This window comes from Zootoca vivipara, chromosome 2, assembly GCF_963506605.1.
Source record: "Zootoca vivipara chromosome 2, rZooViv1.1, whole genome shotgun sequence".
Classification (NCBI taxonomy): Eukaryota; Metazoa; Chordata; class Lepidosauria; order Squamata; family Lacertidae; genus Zootoca; species Zootoca vivipara.
In genome coordinates, this window is record NC_083277.1 from 75,550,787 (window position 1) to 75,576,151 (window position 25,365).

Sequence of the window (25,365 nt, forward strand, 5' to 3'; positions counted from 1 at the left end):
CTGAGGTAGGGAGCCTTTTGTATTTGTGGAAGCTCCACACATGATTTAAAACTCTGGGTTCTAAATAGCCAACATATATGAAACTGGAGGTCCACACCCCAAAATCCACACCCAGCCCTCCTTTCTGAGTGGGTATATCACTGAGTCTGGCTCAGTGTCTAACTAGAGCACAAGGCACTGCCCATGCCATTAACAGCCAATATGCATATATATAATAATATGCTTGAGGTTTGACTAAATGGTGTTTTTTGGAAGGGAGGTGGGGGCTCCTACATGCCTGTGATTTTATAGCTTTTAGGGTGGGATTTCTGCAGTGATGAGAAGTTCCAGTGGTGCAGCACTTACCCAGGTTTCATTTCCTTTGGAAGGTCGCTGGAAGCTTATTGGTGGTTTGTGCTGTTTGCATTTATTTGCAAATATGCAGGTTGAGCACAGGTGGAGATGGAGGTGGAGATGCGCAACTGAAGCACTCCAAGAGGCAGCTGCAATCCACAGCTCCAACATCAGATCTGTTTAAGGGACAGCCCGTATCTTAAGATGCTTGCAGAGCCCAAACTCGACTGTCTGTGTGCTAATGGACACAACCTCTTTCTCATGGGTATGTAAAATGAGAGTCATAATAGTGATCTATAGTTAGAAGTTGGCAGATGTGTGTGGTGAGGTGTTATTGGGTTGTTGTTTTTATTTTTATTATATATAGTGTGGTTTTTATGTTGATCTTTTCTGTGAACCGTCCTGAGACCTGCGGGTATAGGGCGGTATATAAATTCTAATAATAATAATAGTAATAATAATAGTAATAGTAATAATAATAATAGTAATAATAATATAGAAACTCTATTTCAGGGGTGTCAAACTCAAATTCATCGGGGGCCGCATCAGCAGTTTGGTCACCCTCAAAGGGCCGGTTGTATCTGTAGGACTATGTGTCCACTCTTTATTATCATAAATTATTGTCACTGCATTCAATTATTACTGTTTTTTGTAATAATGTAAGTAATAACTAGCGCTGAAAGCAGAAACATAGTCAGAATAATGGCAAGTAGATATTCAAATGTACAATTATTGTACAATTTATTGAAAAATGATTTTTGGTAACTGCACTGGGTGGTGGAGGCTCGCTAGGGTTTCATGCAGGAGCTTTGCAGAGCTACTGGTACCTGGAGATGCTGGGGTCCTTCTGCATGCAGGACAGATGTTCTGCCAGTGAGCCACCACCCTTCACCAAAGGGACTGGCTGAGGTTGACTCACTGGAGCTGCTCTCCTGGTTCCAGGGTTTAAGGGCCAGAAGTATAAAGCAGCATCCTATGTTTCTGAGGAGAGGGAGAGGGAGGGGAGGGAGGGAGGAAGGAAGGAAGAAAAGAGGGAGTGGGAGGGAGAGAGGAAGGAAGGAAGGAAAGAGGGGAGAGAAAGAAGAGTAGGAAATAAGGAAGGGAATAAAGAAGGAAAGAAAAAAAAGAGGGAGAAAAGACGGAAAGGGAGAAAGAAGGAAGGAAGTAGAGAGGGAAAGAAAGAATAAGAATGAGGGAGAGGAAGAAAGATGGGAAGAACGGAAGGAAGGAAGGAAGAAAGAAAGAAAAGAGGGAGCAGGAGGGAGAGAGGAAGGAAAGAGGGGAGAGAAAGAAGAGTAGGAAAGAAGGAAGGGAATAAAGAAGGAAAGAAAAAGAAAGACGGAGAGAAGACAGAGATAAAGAAGGAAGGAAGGAGAGGGAAAGAAAGAATAAGAACGAGAGAGAGGAAGGAAGAAAGGGAAGGGGGGGTGTCGCCGCCTTGATTCAGCGCCAGAAAAGAGTGCGAAGGGACCCAGGGGCAAAAAGCATTTCCTGTGCAGCGTGAGGCAGCGGGTGTCCGTTTTAGCAGACGTGCGTAAAGCCTCAGAGTTGCACGTTCATGAGGCTGAGCCGCTGCTGAGCTCACGTTCATGAGGCTGAGCCGCGGCAGGAGGAGGAGGAGGTGAGGCAAGAGGAGGAGAAGGCAGCTTGTCGGGTCGGTGCCCGGCAGCACCGTATGGAGAGTGCCGAACCTCTGGGATGCAGCAGTGCTCTGTAGCACTTTGAATCCTCCTCCTCCTCCACGCGGCGCTGCTGGGTGCTTTGTCTGTGCTTCAGCAGCAGCAGCAGCAGCCGTTTCCAGGCGCCGAGCCATGGCAGGAGGAGGAGGATTCAAAGTGCTACAGAGCACTGCTGCGTCGCAGAGGCTCGGGACTCTCCGTGCGGCGCTGCTGGGCGCTGACCCGGCAAGCTGCCTCTTCCTTCTCCTGCTGTGGCTCGGGGCGCTCCACGCAGCGCTGCTCCCGCTGCCTTTCTACCACCCCAGGCCCCAGCTGTTTGTCGGCGCTTTGTCAGCGCGGCGCTTCAGCAGCAAGGTCCCGCTGCTGGGTCCCGCTGGCTGGGGCGCTCAGCGGGCCACATGACGAGGTCTGGCGGGCCGGATTTGGCCCCCGGGCCTTGAGTTTGACACCCATGCTCTATTTTCAGCTGCAGTTTCTCTTCTCTCACAGATTATTATCAACCTTAGCTTAAGGAGTGGAAGGACAAGTGTGCTCTTTTGCAAAAAAAAGCTCAGTGTTTCAGAGTAGTCTCCAACTATTTCCTAATCACTGTGGGCCAACTATTGAGAGAAATCAGCCACTTTCTCTAATGAAGGGAAGGTATGTTCAATTTTTCACCTCCTGCTCAACCTTACAATTGGATAAAAAGGTTATTTAGGCCCTTAGCTGTATAACTGGTCTGTTAGAAAGCAAGCAAAAAAGTTCAAGTAATGTACCTTCACTTTAGGACATTTCCTCCTTCATGGTTCTTAATAAAGCCACTTCCTCTGCATATTTCAGTCCAAGCACAAATGTCACTTCCTTCTGACAATTTTGTTTTTGCTGTAAAAATGAGTCTTGTATTTACTTTATATCAACGCCAAAATACAGCATTGACAACAAAGAGGAGCATACAGGCTAGCAGAGGGAGGAGAGGAGAGGGTGGTACTCAGAATAGGCCCACTGAACATAGCTGCCAAGTTATCCCTTTTTTAAAGGGAAATTCCCTTATGCTGAATAGGCTTCCTCGTGAGAAAAGGGAAAACTTGGCAGCTATGCCACTGAAATGGAAGAACATGAAGTTAGGTCCATTAATTTCAATGGGTCTACTCTGAGTTAAATTTAGTTAAATACCACATTATTCATTTACTTTTTGATATGATTATTTATCTCTCTCCTTAATGTGGAGGCAGCCAAACAGGTTCTACTTGTATTACTTGATTTAGCCCTAGCACAATGGAACAGCAACATCCTTAAAATGTATCCCATAACTTACAAAACTTGATTCCTTTGCTCATTATTCTCACAATAATTTTTTAAAAGAAAACCCTTCCTTCTATATGTACACCCTAAAAATGTGAAAGACAGTATTATCCAAATGATGATAAAGTCCATATATTACTGTTAATGGCCTTGGGATATGCTTAACATATGACAGAAAGGTTCTCTAGGGCCACAGCAGTATCACTGAAAGCAAGCAGAAGTTTGAGGAATGTGTCATCATTTTAGGATAGTTCCTCCTTCCTGCTTCTAAATATTGCCCCTTCCTCTGCATGTTTCAGTCCAAGTTGCAACATTCAACCTGACCTTTCATTCAGGTTAATTCTATGAATAATCACCAGTGTTGCAGGTGAGAACCTTACTTGGTACTGGAATGGTGGCGAGGGGGATATTTCCATAGCTGCCAAGTTTTCCCTTTTCTCACGAGGAAGCCTATTCAGCATAAGGGAATTTCCCTTTTAAAAAGGGATAACTTGGCAGCTATGGATATTTCCCAGCTGGACTATGTCTGTTTGCTGTGGGGAATTCTGAAGGCTCCCCTAGATTCTTTCTGCTGCTATGCTACTCCACATGTCTACAGCTAAGACATTATCCCACTTTGATTTGTTATGCAACAGCAATGCAAAGGTCTGCAAAGTGGCATGCAGAGCAGGGGACCTTTTGTTCCACACCATTAACATTAGACGTGCCTTGTTGAACCAGATCAAGGTCCATTTACTCCACCATTCTGCTTCCAATGGCAGGCATGCAGGCAACTGCTGCTGGGCATGGGGAACGACCGTCCCAATGTGGCAACAATGACTGCAGCATTCACAAAAACCACCAGCGAACCAACTAAAAACAGTGGCATTAGGTCTATTGATCACGGCTCTTTAGTGAGCAACAAACCATGACATAAGAGAAAGTCGAGGCTTTCTGGCTTATTTATCCTGCTCACACCAAGGGAGGAGTAAAGTGGGAGTGATCGGGCTGCATCCTCCAGCCTGCCACTAATTCATGATACACCATTCTCACCCAGAAAGCCTGGCTTATTGTTAATGTGTGAATGCCGCCATTGTGTGGCCTTCTACCTCCTGTAGTGTTTTCTCTAGAGTTTCATCCATATATATATATATATATATATATATATATATATATATATATATATACACACATCTACACACACACACACACACACAACCAAGGAAAACACAGATTGGGGAGGAGCCATAACACAGGGGCAGAGAACATGCTTTGCTGGATTTCCATTGTTATGAAGGTGAAAGATCTTTTCCACATGAGAGATCTTGGGAGAGCTGCTGCCAGTCAAAATAACAGATGATAGTGGCCTAGATAGACCAGTGTATGACACTGCTATACCCTCCTATGCCCTCTTTAAGAGCACGTGTGTGCATATTCACCCAGAAGTAATTCCCACTGTGTTCAATATGCAAAGTATGCATAGCAGGACTGCTGCGGCTGCCTAAGTCATTAGTTTCGTATGAAGTAACTGTGAGAACTACAGTATAGCAGCACCTCTCTCTTTTTGCCTAAAACAGAGTGGATATTATTTGGGGCTTTGTGAGGTGATTGTACATTACAGCAGTTTGAATAGTCCTCTTTCGGTGTTCTTTCCTAGCAGTAGCACCTTAGAGACCAACTAAGTTTGTCATAGGTATGAGCTTTTGTGTGCATGCACACTTCTTCAGATAGGTATGAGCTTTCGTCATAGGTATGAGCTTCTTTTTCTTTGTCATAGGTATGAACTTCTTTTTCGTGTGCATGCACACGAAAGCTCATACCTATGACAAACTTAGTTGGTCTCTAAGGTGCTACTGGAAGGATTTTTTAATTTTTGTTTTGACAACGTCAGACCAACACGGCTACCTACCTGCAATTTCCTAGCAATTGGTATTCAGAAGCATGCTGCCTCTGATCTTGGAAATGGCACAGAGCCATTGTGACTCTTCCGATAGCAAACTGACCTTAATTGTTTCCTCTCCTCCTCCCTTTTAAAAATTGTTTAAACTCACAGTGGATCTGCTTGCACTTCTTATTCCTTAGCAGCAACTGGAACATGTTCAGTAATGTTTACTATCTGGGTAGTCCCACCCCATTCAAAGGGAAGGACTGGAATCTCAAACAATGCTTGGCTTTGGTAAACCACCAGAATGTGTAGTAGAGTAACATTTTAAGCCCTGCCTCAGCTCATAGGAAAACTGCCTTTTACTGAGTCCCTTCCCTCAGTGGTCCTCCCAGCTCGGAATTTATTTATTACTATGCTGACTAGCAGTAGCTCGCTAGCATCCCAGACGAAGGTCCTCTCCAAGCCCTACTTGGAGATGCTGCAGATTGAACTTGGGACTCCCTGCATGCAAAGCAATGCTCTAACACAGAACTCTCCCAGTAGTCAAAATAGGGCCATTATTTTAGTAGAGGCGAACACAAGAAAACGGGATGTGTTGAAAGACCTAGGGACAAACCAACCAACCATCGGGTTTAGAAGGGGGGGCGGCAAAAGGCTATTGTTGCAGGGTGCAAGCGTTATGGAATAGGGGTGTGTTCACCAAGCAGGGGTATGTATGGGGTCTGAATTCCGGTAGGGTGGGGCAGCGTTGCTGTAAAGCAGAGTGGCTAAAGAAAGTACGCGCTGCAGAGAAAGAGATTGGGGTGTGTCTCTTTAGTTTCCCTTCCGCCACCACCCAAGAGTAGGCTGGTCGGCTTGTCCGGATCTTCTCTTTCCTTCCCGCCAAGCGCCTCACTTCCCACCGGGCGTAGCGCACAGCGGGCTCTTCTCCTGTTGCTCTTCCCAAAGCGCTCTGCTCTCGGGAGCCGACGCTGCTTTGGGAGCAAGGCGCCCCAAACAAGGGGCAGTCACAGCAGCGAGCAGCGTCAACTGGGAGATCGCGGGACCGGGGAGTTTGCCGGCGGCGGCGGACCAAAGCGGAGCCTTCACTGCGTGCACCTGCAAGCGGCGGCCGCTGGGCAGCTCGTCGGAAGGCGCCGCGATCCACTGCCGCCCGTCGGTGCCCGCGCCGCGACTGTGCTTGCGCGTGTGCCGCTCCGTCTCTGTGTGTGGCTCCCTCCCGACCGCCTATTGGCTGGGAGGTGCCCGACGTCACAATTGGGAGTTCCTATAACTCCCCCACACTCTCAACATAACGGGCTCCGGGCAAGTTCTAGGCAGTCAGGAGGTGACGAAAGGGCGGAGGGTCCGAGCAGACAAATGCCTCCGCGGCTGCAGGCTGCATGCGGCTCCCTGTCCCGCCAAGCCCCGCGTGCGCTCGCCAAGTCTGGATCTTCTCCAGCGCTCCCGTAGCGGCCACTGAGAGCAGAGAGCCTGCAAAGGGGTCAGCGGCCGGGCGCTTCGGAGCATTGGTCACACCCCGCGTGACGGACAGACCCTCCGCGCGCGGACCTGCCGAGAGACGCTCCAAGTAGGAGCGGCGCACAAGAAGAGCTTGGACGCGGCTGCTTTCCCTGAGGGCCGGGCGCGATGGAAGCGGTGAGCGCCGCCAGCGCCGTGCAAGCCACGCTGGGTGCCAACAGCAGCAGCAGCGGGCAGAGCGCGGGCAACTCCACCGGCTCGGAAGAGAGCTGGGTTGTGGGCATGGGCATCCTCATGTCCCTGATAGTGCTGGCCATCGTCTTCGGCAACGTGCTGGTGATCACCGCCATCGCCCGCTTCCAGAGGCTGCAGACGGTCACCAACTATTTCATCACGTCGCTGGCTTGCGCGGACCTCCTGATGGGGCTGGCGGTGGTCCCTTTCGGAGCTAGCCACATCATCCAGCTCACGTGGAAGTTCGGGAACTTCTGGTGCGAGTTCTGGACCGCCATCGACGTGCTGTGCGTGACGGCCAGCATCGAGACTCTCTGCGTCATTGCCGTGGACAGGTACTTCGCCATCACCTCCCCCTTCAAGTACCAAAGCCTTCTGACCAAGAATAAAGCCAGGATGGTCATCCTGTTGGTTTGGGTCATTTCTATCCTAACCTCCTTCTTGCCCATCCAGATGCACTGGTACAGAGCCACGGACCCTAAGGCCAAAGAGTGCTATAGCGATGAGACCTGCTGCGACTTCTTCACCAACAAAGAGTATGCCATCACTTCTTCCATCATCTCCTTCTACTTGCCCTTGGTAGTCATGGTCTTTGTCTACGCCAGGGTCTTCCAGGTGGCCCAGAAGCAGCTGAAGAAGATAGGCAAATGCGAAGGGAGGTTCCACCAGCAAAGTTCACAGCAGGAGCAGCAGGCTGGAAGGGGAATCCACAGGAGGGCATCCAAGTTTTGCTTGAGGGAACACAAAGCGCTCAAAACCCTGGGCATTATCATGGGCACCTTCACGCTGTGCTGGCTCCCATTCTTCATCGTCAACATTGTGTCTGTTGTCTCAGAGGACGTCATCCCCAAATTTGTGTACATCTTTTTGAACTGGGTGGGATATGTCAATTCGGCCTTCAACCCTTTGATTTACTGCCGAAGCCCAGACTTCAGGTATGCTTTCCAGGAGATCCTTTGCTTCCGGAGGTCTGCCCTGAAAATGTACGTCAATGGATATTCCAACAGCAATGGGAAAAATGATTTCAATGGGGATCACAATGGCTATCATATGGGACAAGAGAAGGCTAGAGAACTGCTGTGCGAAGAAGGAAGCCCCCATGCTGGGGAAGAGTTTTTGCACTGTAAAGGTACTGTCTTGCATGGTAGCATAAACTCCCAGGAGACTGAGCCTAGCACAGGGGACTCCCTCTTGTCGTGATTGTTGTCATTGCTAAGTGCAGAGAATAGAATGCAGTGGCTGTCTGGCAGCTGCACTCAAGCCAAGGTTTACCCAGAATGTGGGAGCTGCCCCTTAGTTTAGCAGTCGATGGAAATGTTTAAGGATGGGCATATGTGGATTTGTATATGTGCATATCAGAACCCCCTTCTTCCATCAAGGGTTAAGACGCTGCAGGGGTTAGCCTACAAAGGAGTTTATTATTGTGATGTAGTGTTACCAAACTCATCTACCTCACAGGTGTAGGAATAATATTGAACTGAGCTGCTGTTCCTAAAACTGAAATCCCTACATGCAAGAAGGAATTTGGTGCTACTGATGGCTCACCCTCTCATCGGAAAACAATAGCTTTAAATACTGTTTTAAGGCAAGAAGTTAGGGTTGGCTGTAGAGTGCTTAGGAATCTGTAAAGTCAAGTGTTTACTTTTGTTTTCAAAATATTGTCTGTAGTAGTGACCAAGTTGCCTGAACATGTTCTTCGCTGCAGCTAGCATTACCCTTGAAATCCTTATTAATGCCAGCTGTTTGTTGATATTAGCACAAAAAACCCTTTCAATTCCCCTTCGATTTAGATCTATATTTATTTTCTACCCACAAAACCTTGATATTATGACATTTTCATTAGCCGGCACTATTCAAATGCCAGATACTTATGTAGTTGTGAAAGCAGTACCTGGTGTTGCTTTCCAGCAAAATCAGTCCTCCCTCGCTGCTCATTTATGATAATTTGCCCAAGCCAATAATATGCTGGTGTCCTGCATTGGGGCTCACTGTTCCCGATTAGAGTCTTGGCAAATGGACTGGGTGTTAGCTTAGATGACAAGGAACCTGTGTGCATTAAACCTTGTAAAATCATTAACCCAAACTTTTTGCTGCCGTTGCCGTAACCCAGAAGGTGACAGCAAGAGACCTAGAAGAAGTGAAATACGTTTAAGCCTAGTTTGCATTAGGGTATAAAGCAGCATTTAATTTCTAAGGGCAGAGGAGCTGAATCACCTGCTGTGCCAATGATTTCATTTGCCCTTCTCTGACTTCTAGCCCAGCAATGACAGGAAGGTAAAGGTATTTATTACTCAGAGCAGTGCTTTGCTGATTTTGGATCAACAAGTAGCTACCGTAGCAAGCTGTTCTCATTTAGGAAACCTTCCACACTAACTAGTTAAGTTTATGGAATGATTTTAAAGGCATTGATGTATTAGAACTATAATTAAGGTAGTAAACACTCCCTTTCCACTAATTCCACTCTTTCTGTTTGACTAAAACACAGCCCACAAGAACCCATAGGCAATGAATTCTGGGATAGATCTGGGATTGACCTGGCCCATTATATTCTTCCTTCATTTGTTAAATTAGTACCCAGTGTGCTTGATGCTCTACCTCATCCCTTCCCTGGAGGTGTTTAGGTGAAGTAAAGGGTTTATGTGGCCATTTGTATTTTAGGTTCACTGAGCTGTATAGGCACTTCCCCTTGCACCACCAGCCATCTTGCCCCTTTTGGTTCTCTGTAAAGACTGCGTTCCTTTTCTGTTCTGGGCCCGCAAATCATTCTGTGCTCTTCTGCAAAACTAATCAGTGCTGCTGCTTTTGAACAAAAGCTGAAAGTGTGTTGTGACAAAGCTTGTTGCCATGTCAATCAAACTCACCCCGTTTCCTGACCTGAGTAGGGTGTACAACTCTTGTCACTTTTTGATTTGAAAAAAAAATAAAAATATCTCAAACAACAACAAATACCAAACTGTTAGGATTCTAGAAGCAGGAGATAATTCTTGAAATATTATTCTGAATGTTTTTGCTTTCACATCTGAACTGAGCTTTACTAATACGCAATTGGGAGCCTCCCAGAGTGGCTATAAGGCTGAAACTGTTGCTGGAGATGCACAATCATCTCCCTGAGGCTGTCCGACTCAGTTTAGTGGGTATCTCTCTCTCTCTGTGTGTGTGGTGTAGACATGCATTATGAGTGGGCCAGCAAACATTGGCCACCTTCCATGTGAACTGCTGGATGTGTGCCTCCTTTGGTTGCAGTATAAGACACAGTGATCTGTCATGCATAACCCATAGATGTAGTGAAATACGGAATAATGAAATGACATAATGGAGAAAGGCAGCATCTGCAGAAGGTCCCAGGTTCAATCTACAGCATCTCCAGGTAGGGCTGGTGAGGAATCCTGTCTGAAACCATGGAGTGCCTTTGCCAGTGCTGAGCTAGATGGACCAATCTGACTCAATATAAGGCAGCTTCCTAAAAATCCATTTGCATTTCTTCCATTGGCACAGAGCTCCCTCACCTGGCAACCAAAGCCTAGCTCCCACTATTTTCTGATGGGAGAGGAGAAGACTCATAGAATCGTGGAGTTGGAAGGGACCAGACAGAAGGAAGTATGCATTGTTTTTCCCCAAATTAATTTGGCTCATGGCAACAAAGATTGTGATTCATTGTATTTCAAAGGATTCAGTATTTTTAGACACACTTTTGAAGCAACTTATAGATATTCCTTGATTGATAGTTCTCTATAAAATGCTGGATGCTGCATAGGAGACTTTCTAAGGCTGCCAGTCCTATATCCAGTTTCCTGGGAGCTGGGAGCATAGGATCCCTTTTTATGGAGAAACGCTGAGTCAGCTCAGCCCGGCTTTGATTTGCCTGCTTTCTGGTTTGTTAGATTTTCTGACATGTTGCTTTCCTTTTCTTCTGAGTTTCCTTTATGTCAGCTCCAGGGCTGTCAGATGGGAATCTGATACGATGCATGAGTCAACAGGTGCAAGAAAGAGGGGGGTAGGAAGTCTGAAGTGGGTGGAAGGCAAGTGCCAAGCTGTGACATCAGGGTCTTTGGTCCTGTCAGGGCGCAGAACAAACTTGCAGATGATCCAACTATTGATGTTTTACATAAGTTCAACCCTCCCCCATTCCATGCACAACTTTATTTTCAGGGCATGATTGACAAGGGGATGTGAAAGTGCGCGAGACTGACACAGCATAGGATATAATGCAATCTGCTGCCTCTCTACAAGGCAGTGGTACATTTTCATTTCCTGTTTGTCTGCCTATCTGCTCATTATTATTCTAATTCCTCCACTTAGCATCTGGGTAGCTGAACTGAAGGTCTTCCCAATCTTTCGGGAACAGAGTGCTATTTTAAGCTCCCCAGAACAACCAGAGATTCCCTCCCCCACCCCTACCCTCGCTGTAAACATTGGGGAAATTGCAACGAGTAAAACATAATACTTTTTTTGGTACAAATTTCTTATGTTTGCAATATTGAAACCCACCCCCAGCACTCTTAAGGACATTAGTTCACCATAGGTAAATGTATAAATCACAGTAAACCATGGTTTATGATGATGGGAATGAGCTGCCTTGGGTTTGTGCACCCCTCTCCTCCTCTGGCACATCCCTGAGAAGGAGATCAGAAGATTTCACATCTGTTTCTAATTACTGCAGTTTAGCATTATGCCCCAATTCTAAACTCTGGATAATCTTAGCTATGGTTTGTTGAAACAAGTCAACTTCATAACTCAAGCAGCAGTGGTTTAGAAATCCCAAGCATCAGAGAATGACTTGTCTTCCTTCAACGAGATCTTGTCCCCTTGCTTACTACATTAACAACCTTGTGTGGTATCAGGACAGACCTCTTTTCCTCTTCCCTCCTCCCTTCTCTCCTCCTGCAGGCATATCTAAGGCGCCAAGATAGTTACCTGGGTTTGAGTCATATCATGTGACATTCCAAGTGAAAGTTCTACCATCTCTCTGAAATTATGCTTTGAGTGATAGGTCAACTTCTTGGAAGTCATTTTCCTTGGCTCTCTTAAAATCAGAGACTTCCTGTTAGCACAGAACTGTTGTTGTTTCAATATCTTTGAATGTGTTTGTTCATTATTATTATTATTTTAATTGCTTGAAATAGCTACTGGCCAATCATGGTGTCTTTCATGCTGCCGGCAGCCAATAAATACATTTGGATTAGACCTTGAGAATTCTTATAAGAAGTTTCCTAGAATAGTGTCTTGATGGGAAAAACGTTGGGGAAGGGGGGAAAAACTTGTTTTGTTCTTTTAGGCCTAGCCTCACTTTTAAAAAAAAAGAAGTGTGTTGGGGACGCACTCAAAGCACTTTATAGAAATATGTATGGACTTATATTTTGTTTATTGTCTGACACAATGTAATTTCAAGCAAGGGGCTGCTAAAAGAATTGTAAAGTAATGAGAAGCATGTATCATGTATGCAGGGAGGGAACAATCTTTGCATTGTGATATGAAACTGACGTTTGCAATCTTTTTGTGGTAAGGTAGTTTACTGTGTGCAATGTCTGCAGGCCGGACATTGATCGCCATGACAAATAAATAAATAAAGGCTGAAAGCCTTTCTCAAAACAAGAACTAAAGTCTGCAAACAACTCTTAATGAAAATGAGAGCAAGTGGTATGAACTGTATAGCGTTGACCGGAATGTATGGAGAGTTGTTTGTGCTCAAAACACCTTTGGGATTGCCTCTCTTTGTTTTGTACATATTAAAGCACTGACGGACTTTCTGCTGTTTTACACTCCCCCCCTTTTCTTTGCTTAGCAAACACCACAGTAGGGATCACTCATTCATTAACGGCATGCCCTGGCTGGTGTGTCTTTATTCAACACATGCTTGATAGGGAAGTTCCTTTCTCTGGAAACACAGAAGAAGACTCCTGCCTGCCTGTCTCCTTTCTGGCTGAACCAGTGAAGGATTTGCTGAGTCCCATGAGAAATGCTGTTTGCAGAATGTGCAACATTTAATTTTTCACAAAGCTCTTCCATCTACCTCTGCTTTCAGAGCACAGCCAAACCCCTTAGCTCTGCAGTTCACAACACAGAGTACTAACCACTATACGATCACGGCTTGCTTCATTTTTTTAAAAAAAGCTCTGCAGTTCAAAAGCATTTCCCCCCGCATTCATATTTCCCATCCCATAATGCACCTTCATAAACCTTTCAATTTGTGCCTCCGTCAGGCTTGAGGCTTGTTTTTACTCAGGTCAAGATATTACGGGACTCAAAAGCCTGGCCCTTCCTGAACTTGGATGCAAGAGGAAGGACACGTTGCTGCAAGCTTTGGAGGGGAAATCCTACTGGCAGAACTCTGACAATTCTCCCTCCTGCTTATCAAGTACACTTAAGGGATAGGCTCAGAGCAGTTCTCTTTCCAAACAGGATAGAAAAGCAATCATGGATTATCTCCTGTATCTCTTCATTTACCCATAGGTTACAATCCTTAATGGATTTACAATGGAGGAAACACCAATGAACACAGTGGGACTTAATACTGAGTAAACATGTGTTGTATTTTAATTATGAAACATGCTTCCTTTTCCTGTATACAGAAAGGTGCCTTTGATGGAATCCGACCACTGGTCCATTGAGCTCAGACTAGGGTTTCTGGCCCAAAAATGGACAGAGCACTATGAAACACATGTTTTGTTGTGGGGCTTATTTAACACTGAGGTCCCCATGAAGGAGGGAATTTGATTGAGAATCAGCAGCACAGGTAATTTGGACAATCTGAAGGGTGAGGTACTTAGAACTTTCCAAACTGAATAAGTGTGGAAGGAGAAGAGAAAGCAATAAAAACACTACTATTACAGCCTTCTTGCAATGAAGTGCATCTTGGGTCCTGAATTATGTTTTAAAGTAGATTCAAGCTCAGTAGATATTTCAGTGTTTAGAAAAATGAAGTTTAGATTGAGGGAGCTTCTCCTAGTAGTATTCCACATGCATAGCTGCCAAGTTTTCCCTTTTCTCACGAGGAAGCCTATTCAGCATAAGGGAATTTCCCTTAAAAAAAGGGATAACTTGGCAGCTATGCACATGACATGTTCTGTGCTTGCTGGATACCAATCATCATACTCAAACAGCAGGCAGATCACTGTGTTGTTGTTGTTGTTGTTTGTTTTTTAGTGTTATTGATTGGTTCCTCCCCTATTCTTGCCCATTATGAGGTCCTAAGCAGACCCAGTGTGTTGCTTCATCTTGGTACGAAGCCTGGCCTCATCTCAGGGCTATACTGTATGTGGAATAATGGCACTAGGTAAAGGTAAAGGGACCCCTGACCATTAGGTCCAGTCGTGACCGACTCTGGGGTTGTGCGCTCATCTCGCATTATTGGCCGAGGGAGGCGGCGTACAGCTTCCAGGTCATGTGGCCAGCATGACAAAGCCGCTTCTGGCAAACCAGAGCAGCACACGGAAACACCATTTACCTTCCCACTGGAGCGGTCCCTATTTATCTCCTTGCACTTTGAGGTGCTTTCGAACTGCTAGGTTGGCAGGAGCAGGGACTGAGCAACGGGAGCGCACCCCGTCGCAGGGATTCGAATCACCGACCTTCTGATCAGCAAGCCCTAGGCTCTGTGGTTTAACCCACAGTGCCACCTGCCTCCCTAATGGCACTAGAAGGGCACACAATTGAGAAAAGTCACCAAGTCAACAAAAACATTTTCTCTTCAGATAAACATCATAGCTGCCAAGTTATCCCCTTTTTTAAGGGATTTTCCCTTATGCTGAATAGGCTTCCTCGCGAGAAAAGGGAAAACTTGGCAGCTATGATAAACATTAACAGACTGTTCTAGCACTGTGAAACCTGACACAGGGAATTCGGCAAAATCAGATGATGTTTGCCAATGAAGCCTGTTTCACATAGCACATGGCTTTTAGGTAAGTGGTGTGGGGCAGAAAATATTCCGAAATGAAAAACGCTTTGGGAAAATTTCCAGGCATTTTATTTTTCCGCAGAAAACATTCTGTTTCATAAGCTCATTAATATCAATGAATGGATGACCACTTCAGATGCAATATTAAGCAGGTCTAACAGCTTCAACTTTTAAAGATTTGCTTACTAAAAACATTGCAAATTACTCTATGCCATATACCTCTGATTTGCATAGGGCATTTTTCTGCATTTTGTTCGCCCAATTCAATATTTTTCAGAAAGACCACATCACTGGCTTAGGTACAAGAGTCTGGCATGCAGTACAGCACATTCACTGGAATGCAAACATGTTTACTCTGCCAACAGTATTTCAGGATGCCCTAATGAAGACTCAGAATACAAACCTATACATGTCTGCTCAGAGTAAGCCCTGCTGAGTTCAGTGGGGCATACTTCCAGGTAAGTAAGTTTAGGACTGCAGCCTAATTCACATCTGCAGACAAAGGTGTCAGAACCAGTCTTTATTACAGATAGAATTGTTTATTACTTGTATCCTCTCTTAACTCCAAGTTGCTCAAGGCAACAGCCATATTTCTTCGTCACGTTGCCTTTTATCTACACAACTTTGTGAGCTGCAATTAGACTGAGGGAGAGCAACGGGCCTCAGGTCACCCAATGACCTTCATGGCTGAGTGGGAATTTGATCTCAGGTCTTCCCAGGGGCAGTTTCATGCATTAACCACTGACTATACCACATTTTTTCTTCTTTAACAAGATCAATATACCACTTAATAAAAACAATATTCTAAGTAGTTTACAGAAATTATATATTCATTAGAGACAGCAATAAAAACAGACTTCCGGGCTCCATCCAGATGCTATACATTTAAAGCAGTATCATACCTCTTAAAGCAGTCATGACTTTCCCAAAAGAATCATGGATTTGTTAAGTGTGCTGAGAGTTGTTAGGAGATCCCTAGTCCCTGGGAAGCAAGGCCAGCAGCTTCAGCTCTGATTGACCATCAACTAGAGCTGTAGTTTGGTGTGATTGCTCGGCTCTTTTGGGTTGAGGTTGCACCTAGGGTTGCCAGACTCAATATAGGACAGGACTTCTGTGCCTTTAATTGCCCTGCTCTCTTTTGAGTCTGGAAACCTTAAAGAGAAACCAGCAGACCCTTTGTTTAATTTCCAAGCAAAGGGTCTGCTGGTTTCTCTTTAAGGTTTCCAGACTCAAAAGAGAGCAGGGCAATTAAAGGCACAGAAGTCCTGTCCTCTATTGAGTCTGGCAACCCTAGTTGCACCAAGGCTATGCTTGACTCTAGCTACATTTGCACATTATAAGCCGGACTTTCTGTCTTACAGTGGTTTATCTAGAGTGAGCAGCATGCTGCTGCACTCACTTCACCTCCTCTGGAGTAAGCAGGATAAATAACTGAGGAAGCCTTAGCTTTGTGTTATGTCTGAACCAGAGCTTGTGGTTTATTTCTCTTAAGCCATGATCACCGGCCAACCTGTAGCCATGACATATTGTTGGCTTCCTGATCATGGCTTGTTGGGGAGCAACAAACCATGATTTCTGGTTCAAACGTAGCAGGAAACTGAAGCTTTCTGATTTGATTATCATGCTCCTGATGGGGATTAGTGAAGCAGGAGCAAATTGGGCAGCAAGCACCAGCATGATGCTCATACACAATAAACAACAACATGTCAAAAAGCCTGGCTTATTGTTTATGTACAAACATAGCCATTGGTAGCTGATCTGTGGTTGTTGCATGACTGGGTCCATAAACTATGTGAAAATATTTCACATGAATTAATCTTTTTATTGCTGAATGAATTGCTGGTAAACGGAAATATTATATTCATATTGGTGGCAGCCTAGTATGCAGAGTTAAAAACTTCCTGGGACATATTTTGTTTACTGAAGTTATCACTCCAGGAGCACACCATTTGCCCCTCCTTTTGATGATGACACAGGGTACTGAGCTGTTGCGCTCTGTGAGTTTTCTGCCCTCATGACACTGCTTGCAAACATTTCAGGAGATATGGGAAGCTGTAGAAATCTGTCGGCTGACTCAGCAGCAAGAGGCAAGTTGATGCTGTCAACATATTACATGCTTACGCCCAATTTTCGCTTTGGATCAGCTTGCACATGGAGCCTTTGTGCTATCTCAGCTACCCTAAATTCTGAGATTCAGCCCACAACTTCTGTTGCTTGAATTCCACATGCACCTTGTATAATCTTGTGCTTGTAGTCCATACCAAATGGACGGGACACCTCAGGCTGGGGCGGGAGAGGAAATGCAGCCCTGCAGGCTTATCTGGTCCTTGGGTCTCATGCCATGTCACACTTGTTCCCTAGCCACACTCTCTCTCCCCAGGCCATGCTCCTCACCCGCCCTGCTTTGCACACTCCTTGAGTGCTTCCGCTTGGCTGCAATATGTCCTTGAACTAGTGCATCTTGCTTGCTTGAATGGAGCCTAGTGAGGGGTGTGTGAAGAAATTAGCCTGCTGTTCAAAGGTGAAATTTACGTTTGTTGCTCTACCCCCTTTTGCCCCTGACCCAGCCCACCATTGGCATGCAGCCCCTTGCCCAAAAGGGAGTGTGGCCCTCAAACTGAAAAGGTTTCTCTGTCCCTCCTGTAGAACTTCTTTCCTGGGTTTATGGAGTTTTAATTTATCTTTGTGTGACTGCTGCTCTTACAACAGTTGCTTTTAATTTAGTTTTTCCTTACTGTTATTGTTTTTACTATTTTGCACATTGTTTGTTTGGAATTGTGTGTTTCATTATTTTCGTTGTTTCTAAATTCCAGAACAGTAGGACAGGAAAAGAAAGGTTTTTCTCCTCTCCTGCCACAACTGCCAGTCTGGGTTGGCCAGCTCTGCAAGGGGACACTTAGGAAGGCTGCCACCATATTTCCCTTATGCTGTCTTCTAAGCTTGAGCAGAAGTGAGACCCAAGTGCTTATGAAAGGAGGCAGGGAAAACACTTTTCTGAACTCTCCATTCCGCTGTTGTCCTTCCGTTTCCGGGCTCCAGTCTTTTGTATCACATTCCCTGCATCGTATCTTATTTCCTTCATCATATGTTCTATGTGATTCTATTTAACCTGTGTGTTTTATCCATCCTTTATGAAGACAGTTAATTTGGGACAGATTGCTCATTGCCCCAAATTAGACTCACTCCTTTCCTGCCTCCAACAAAAAATTGCACACTGTACCTTTGCTAGGTTGCCAAGACACCATCACTTACACTTTTCTCAAAACGAACAAAGTGTCCTAAGTAAACTTTCATGGGCCAACACATCTCCCTTGCAGAGTCTACTGAGCATGTGAGAAATGCAGTGCATATTCTGGAGAAGCCTTGGTGTCATGAGGTCAGGGATAGTCAAAGTGGTGCCCTCCAGAGGTTTTTGAGCACCACTCCCATCCTCACTGACCATTAGGGTTGCCAGACTCAACAGAGGGCAGGACTTCTGTGCCTTTAATTGCCCTCTGCTCTCTTTTGAGTCTGGCAACCCTACTGAACATTGTCCATACTGGGTGGGGCTGATGGGAGTTGCTGCTCTAAACATCTGAAAGGCACCACATTGCCTGCCCTCATAAGTTCCTTAGAGCTGCTCTTATCTGACCGACCTCTCTTTTTTAAAAAAAAGTATTTCAAAACTATTTTGCATTGAATCTGTGGCACTCAACTGATTTGGAGAGCCTATTTTAAAAAAACGGAAACGGTATTAACATGCCCTCAGATGTCTCTCAGTAGAAATCTTGGCCACTTGGACTTTGCCTTCTCCATCAAAGTCAATTTGAAGTGTTTCCGTTCGTGCCAGCATTAAGATTTCCAGCCCACTGAGAACCCAGAATTGTATGTGTCCTGTTCCCAGATAGGAATGCTGACTGCTGTTATGATTTTGCCTGCCCAACAGGTAGATGCTAAAGTTATGCCCTTGAAACTAGGGATGAGGAAGAAATTCAATTCCATTCACATTTAAAGGTGAACCTACCTAATTCTCCCTTTCCAACAATGTGCAAACCAAAACACAGCCATCTTAATGTAACTTTTAAATGTTTGCTGATAACTTTTTTATGCCACCAGGCTTATGCATACAAGTAAAATAATTGCTTTAACAGTCAGCTAGTGATTTGTTATTTTAATTGTTGTATGCCTTTTAGCGTATGGGTATGTTGATAACTGTTGCAAACCATGTTAGTTTTTAAAATGAAACTGCAGTATATAAATATTTTTATAAATACATACAGTAATGCATTCATGATGCTATTCTCCAGTCAAAAATGCACATATTGAAATGTGCATACAAATGCACATATTATTGAAAATAGCATACAGAAGTGCAGTATATTAGGAAACACTGGTTTGCAAAAATGTCTTTATTAGACAAAATGGAATGGAAATATATACATATATATTAGGATAATTTTGAACTGAAATGCTGATGAATTTTCACAAAGGCTTTTAGAAATAAATAAATCACAAACAGGTGTGGGAATGTGGAGAACTGAACTTAAGAGTGGAAAAATAAGAAACTGGGGGAAACTGAAATTGACAGATTAGCCCATCCCTACTTGAGGCCCAGATACCTTTAAGCCCCCTAATTCAGTGGGAGACAATATGGCTCCTCCTGCCATATTGCTTTCCAGTCCTCTGGTTTGCGGTTACCTCCTTTCGCCCCTGCTCTGATTCATCTTGGAGCCCTTCTCACTACAATAGATGATGATGATGGGGCAGTGTACAACAGACAGGACAATCAGCCATTGCACTGAAATATTTAAAGCTCTGCTGATGAGGTGGCAATTGTAGTAGGTGGTTGAAAGCTAGCAAGACAGAAAACAAGATTTCGGACAGTCTGCTGGGCAGATCAGATTGAAGTTTCATTGTTGCAAAGAAGGGAAACTGAATCCATGGATTTTAAGTGCCACTTACCCTAGAATAGCTTTGTGAGATAATGAGCATCAGTTGTCAGGGTAGAAAGCACAACTTGATTAGAGTTATAAGGGAAGGGGAACAGTGATTGACCATCCACTTTCTCAGTGAATGAGGTCTTCTTCTTTTTAAATAAAAAAATCTATTAATAACTCAGCCAAATTAAAAACCTTATTGTGGAATGGGATGCTTACTTAAATAGAAGAGAATTATAATTGAAAGGGCGTATAATATTGCTGGAAATTAGCAAGACTACACAGCGGAAACTCATTTACTCTTGTGTCTTTTGTAAAATCATACATACTGCTGAGGAGAGGGGAATGCTAAGAAATCTAAATTCTTGCAGGTAATTGCTTATTATGTATGGTCGGGCCCGATTTGCTTCACATGTGTTCAAATAATGTCTATTACTGGTACTTCTAGTGCTTGAGTTGTATTCCTAAATAGAGTGTTTCTATCATTGTGTCAGGTTGCCTTCCCATGCATTTTTCCTGTCTCTTCAAAGGCTGGCGCTGTTATTGGGCAGAGGGAGACAGCTGCCTGAGGCAGTAGATGCTGGGAAGTGGTTGGAGGTGTTGAACAAGCATAGGCAAACTCAGCCCTCCAGATGTTTTGGGACTACAACTCCCATCATTCCTAGCTAACAGGACCAGTGGTCAGGAATGATGGGAATTGTAGTCCCAAAACATCTGGAGGGCCATGTTTGCCTATGCCTGGTGTTGAAAGATAGATCTGTGATTACCACTCAGCCTGCCCAGCATTCCCTCATTCCCTCTGGTGCAGTGGAGGATGCCATCAGATTTGCCAGTGTTGATAGGCCTGCCAAACGTCTGAGTTTTCCTGGATACATCCAGGAATTGGAGGATCAAAATGGCATCTGGGCAGATTTTTGCTGAATCAGCAAAATGTCTTGGAAAACCTGGATATATGGGAACTAGAGCGTTTTTAAAGAAAGACAAATGCTGTAAAAAAGACTTTTTTGGGGGTGGTGGGAGAGATGTTCCCAAAAAAGCTCAACAACTTTGTCCGAAATTTCACTTTGGGGAATATGGCAACCCTAGTCATATTCAACTGCCAGTACAGGTCGGCTTCTGAAAATGGAAGGGACACTGTATTGTCCATTTTCTGAAGCAGCAAAATGCTTTGGGCTCTTCTGACCAGGGCCTGCACGTCCATTCAGGCGACCTAAGCAGCTGCCTAGGGCGCCAGAATGGAGGGGGCGCTGGCCAGCCTGCCCGCCCCCCGGGTATTTATTTATTATTTTATTTTTTATTGGGGGGGGCGCCAGAAGGTGATCTCGCCTAGGGCTCATAAAACCCTAGCACCGGCCCTGCTTCTGACTATAAAACGTCTGTGCTGTAAACAGTAAATGTGCCAATTGCTGAAGTGTTCTGGAGTCTACAGAGGAGTCTGCAGTTCAGTGGAGGGGGATCTGTTTTGCATGCAGAAGCTCCTAGGTTCAATCCCTGGCACCTCCAAGTAGGGCTGGAAAAATCTCCCTGTCTAAAACCTTGGTGAGCTGCTGCCAGTCAGTGAGGCCATACAGTACTGAGTTAGATAGACTAAGGCTCTGACTCAGGCAGCTTCTTACATCCACAGCCTATTCCTTCCGGCATTTGTAGAAAATCAGTTTCTAGTGCTTCACAACAAGCAGATAGCAGTTCTCCCTTTGTTGTAGGGGGTTCCAGACAACCTTCCTTCTTGATGGCCAATAAACTTTATGTATCCTTTGGAAAGCACCAATAGTTTTGCCCATGTAAAAACAAAGCTGCTGAGCGGGGTGTGTGTGCATGCCTCTGTTTGCTCTAAGCATTAGTTACTCACCAGAAACCCAGCCCTGAGTGTCACCGTGGAGCCATTTCACATTCTTCATGCCACTTAAAAGCAGTTTGAGGAGTGCAGCTGCAAAAGACATGCCTTTGTCCTAGACACTCCTTGCCGATTTCAACCGATACCCTTCTAAAGACACACACACAAACCCACAAGGGTTTTAATTAGGTGGTATCAAACCCACACAATTGGCAACTTTCTAATTACATCTCTCTTTTGGAAAGCACTTAGCTTTCTTTCCCATGACCAGTTCGTAAACATGAATCCAGCCTTAAAATCTTTAAACATAGCTGTAGGTAAATCTAGAGTAACGTAGACAGTAGAGGTTTGGCGTTGGTTATGAGAGACCTGAATTCAATTCAGTACTCAGCCATAGGTTCTTGGGGATGGAGGGGAGGTTGGCTGAGCCAGACTCAGATGCCCAAAGGTGGTGGTGTTTCTTTGTAAACAATTTTGCATGCTAAAAGCATTATTGAAATCCCACTGTTATCCCACTATATTTCTAAACATGTTATTGAAAAGGTGGCAATGCGATTTGATTTTGGCATTATTTCTGTACTGCTTTTGGGCTTCTTAAAATACAACAATGCTGGCATTTTGTTTTGTATTCCTCTTATGAGCAGCGCTTTCTCCTTCCCCAGCATAATGAGTCCTTTAGCCCAACATTCTGGTAGCATGAAGTCCTTCCCAGTGAATCTTACCTGCACACGTTCTTGTCTGGGTGTTATTAACAATGAATATATTGCAGTCAAGTTTAGGATTGGGGAATTATATCAAAGCACATGGTTAGGGCTGCCTGATTGTAATTTACCAATTCGCTCTGTCCTTTAAAAACTGTTTAGCAGCAGATGCTGCAATACCTTGCCGACTTAGCCTCTGTCTCCACCCACCTTACAGCTGTCACCTGGTTTCTGTGTCATGTTCTTGGAATTCAACCTGCCCCTGTAGGCAGCAGAGTATGGCAGCAGAGGTGACGTGGTCCAGGGTGGTGGGGAGTCAAAAACCCATTACTATTTCTGCAGCAGGGTCTCCGTCTCCAGTCACTGGCAGACCCCAGTGACCTAGAGCCACACAATCAGCATGAAAGGGGAGCATTTTAGCGCCTGAGAAGAATTCTTCTCCTGCTGATTGGAGCCAAGCAGAGTGAAAGGAGATGAATCAGCCACTGAGGAGTGACTCCTAGGGTCACTCTGGAGAAGGCGTGCAGGAAGAACACCGAGGAGGAGGCTTTTGTATGTTCCAAAGCTCAGCAATTAGGAACCATGAAGACACAAGGTTCTTTGTTTTCAAGAGAATGGTGTGCAAGTTCTGATACATACAAAAGAACTTCAAGGAAATCACAACGTTAGTCACTCTAGCAGAAGATATTGGAGCACTCCAAGTCATTTGCCTGTGTACGTGCACAGAAAGTAGTTGATCTAGCTGAAAGGCAACACACAGAGAGCTGCATTGATCATTGCAATACATCCCTAAAGATTTCTAATGTATGACTATACTATAATTGTATCTTAGATAGTTGCCTTATCTTAGAAGGGTACGTGGCTGTGAGGGGGCAAGGCTATGACTATAATGAAGGGACTCTGCACTTCTGAATGTGCCGCCACCACTGTATGGCAGGCAGAAGGACTGGGAAAGGCATGGGGTGAGGTGGGGGAAGCTGCAATGCGACTGCTTAACCAGTATTTTTAATGCTACATCATGAATCTCCAGGTTACAGTCTGGTAACACTGAGTCTTGATGAACTTAGTGGATTTACCTTGCTCCATAAATGGGTTCTTCAGGAGGTGAGAGTGGCATGATTCCAATTGGTCCCTTCTGCTGTCCATCCTAAATATTTTGAGCACATTGATAACTGGGAAGGCTCAAAATTTTCTCAGGCCTTGCCTGCCCCCCAGCTGAAATTCCCCCCTCCCCACTAATGCAGCTCTCCCTTCAGAAACAGTCTGAGAACCAGCAAAGAATCTCATTTTTTTAAAGGCCACTTAGATAGCAAAATAGCTTCGGCTCTGCCTCACTGATACTGAAATATGTCTTCACAACAATGTTTTAGGCTGATAGGTTCTGGAATTATTCTCTTTCCCCAGTATGGTTTTCATTTCAAGAGTTATCACTTGTTGTGCAATGTAAATCAAGAATTACGGTAGTTCGTACTGAAGAAAATGCAACAAATGAGACTCATTAAATTGTGGACTTCAGAAAGTATGGGCTGTGTAGCACAACTGATAGCATGATCAATAGCTATTTATAACCATTTATTTGATGGGCTTTTTATATAACTGAGATGGGCAAGCAAACAATACTTCTTGGTTATTAATTTTTCTAGGACTTATGAGATCTTCTCAAAGAGTATGAGGCTGAAATGCTGAAACCATTTGTCTGTGGCAGACCGATTTAAAGTCTTGTGTTTCTATAACCGATTCTCAAAATGAGTGGCTGCTGTGGGAAGAGGAGCAGCTCCCCATTTCACTTCCCTGTATAAAGAATTGCTGTTCTCCCCTTGCAGGCCTCCAGACACCCAGTTGCACAATGCCCATATTTCTCTTCTCCATGCCGTAAAATTCGTGCCACCATTATGCACCCAGAGTAAGGATGTGTGAGGAAGATACTTTGTCAGCTTTTCACGGTGGACTGACCTTGTCCAAGTGTCCCCAACCTGTATGTGGATCAGAATGCAGTTCCCCTTTGGATCACACACTTCTGTGGATTTTGCGATGTATTTTTAGTGCACAAAAAGTGTGTGTGTGTGCGTGCACACACACACACACACAAAACATTTTATGCAAAATATACATGCAAAATGCATTTTTATGGGTGAAAAAAAGCATTGAAAATGTACATTTTACATTAAAAACTTCATTTTATCTAAAAAATGCACACAAAATGCATGTAGTGGCTGGAATAGGTCCTGGGAGATCAGGGTTCAAATCCCCACTCAGCTGTGAGTCTCACTGGGTGATCTTGGGGCAGACACCGCCTCTCAGCCTAACCTACCTCACAGGGTTATTGTGGGGATGAATGGAGGTGAGGCAGCCATGTATGCCACCTTGAACTCCTTGGAGAAACAGGTAGGACGTACCGGTATATGCAATAAATAAGTAAAATAAAAATAATAAAAAGTACAAAATGGAATGGAACTTGCACACAGCAGGATGGAACAGGCAAAGGGATGAATGACGTGATGAGACCCAAAACAGGACAGAATTAGCTGCTCTCTCTGTCTTTTTCTGGAGATGATTGGGGCAAAAGCCTCGGAGCTCAACAATACGTTGGTTATGGGTAGGAAGATAAAGGAATGGATGCCCATGGTTGCTCACTGTCAAGAATCCTAGATAAGGAAACATTGCTTTAGGTCAGGGGTCGGCAAGGCTTACCTTGCCTGGGCCAGTTCACTGTCACGGAGCCCCCTCTGCAGGCATGCCTGAGCGTGCGCGCCCACGATTTCCGGTGTCTGCGTCTGCGCAGACGTGATTTCTGGCACCACGGAAGTGAGTCCCCGTGCCACGCTGCACTGGTTTAGCACAGCACACAGGGACTTGCCAAGTGGGTTGCTCGGTTCGGGGGAGGTTCGGGGGCTGGTAAAACGACCTCTGTGGGCTGCTTCTGGCCCATGGGCCTTAGGTTGCTGGCCCCTGCTTTAGGTTTTATGGTTTGCTTTTGAGAGTAGCAGAAATAGGTCTTTAGTACTAGAAATGCAACTGGGTGCTAAAAGAAGACTGACAGGTGACTGCAGCCAGTGTTGAGGACTAGCAGCTTAAGCCTGTGTGCAGAGATAACCCCTTAGTGTCACATCATGGGAAAAGTTAGAACTCGTTCGCATGATGCTGGGATTATGGGTTACATCTAGATCA

The 25,365-nt window shown here is 44.9% G+C and overlaps 1 protein-coding gene across 1 annotated transcript in view; it reads left to right on the forward strand.

The window, feature by feature from the left end:
* The first annotated feature begins 6,146 nt into the window (after positions 1–6,146).
* Positions 6,147–25,365, forward strand: part of ADRB2 (adrenoceptor beta 2) — a 62,804-nt gene continuing 43,585 nt past the window's right edge. The window contains exon 1 of the mRNA XM_035105289.2: positions 6,147–7,981. Within this exon, the coding sequence (XP_034961180.1) occupies positions 6,787–7,981 (1,195 nt within the window). The 5' untranslated portion in view covers positions 6,147–6,786. The remainder of the gene's footprint in view (positions 7,982–25,365) is intronic.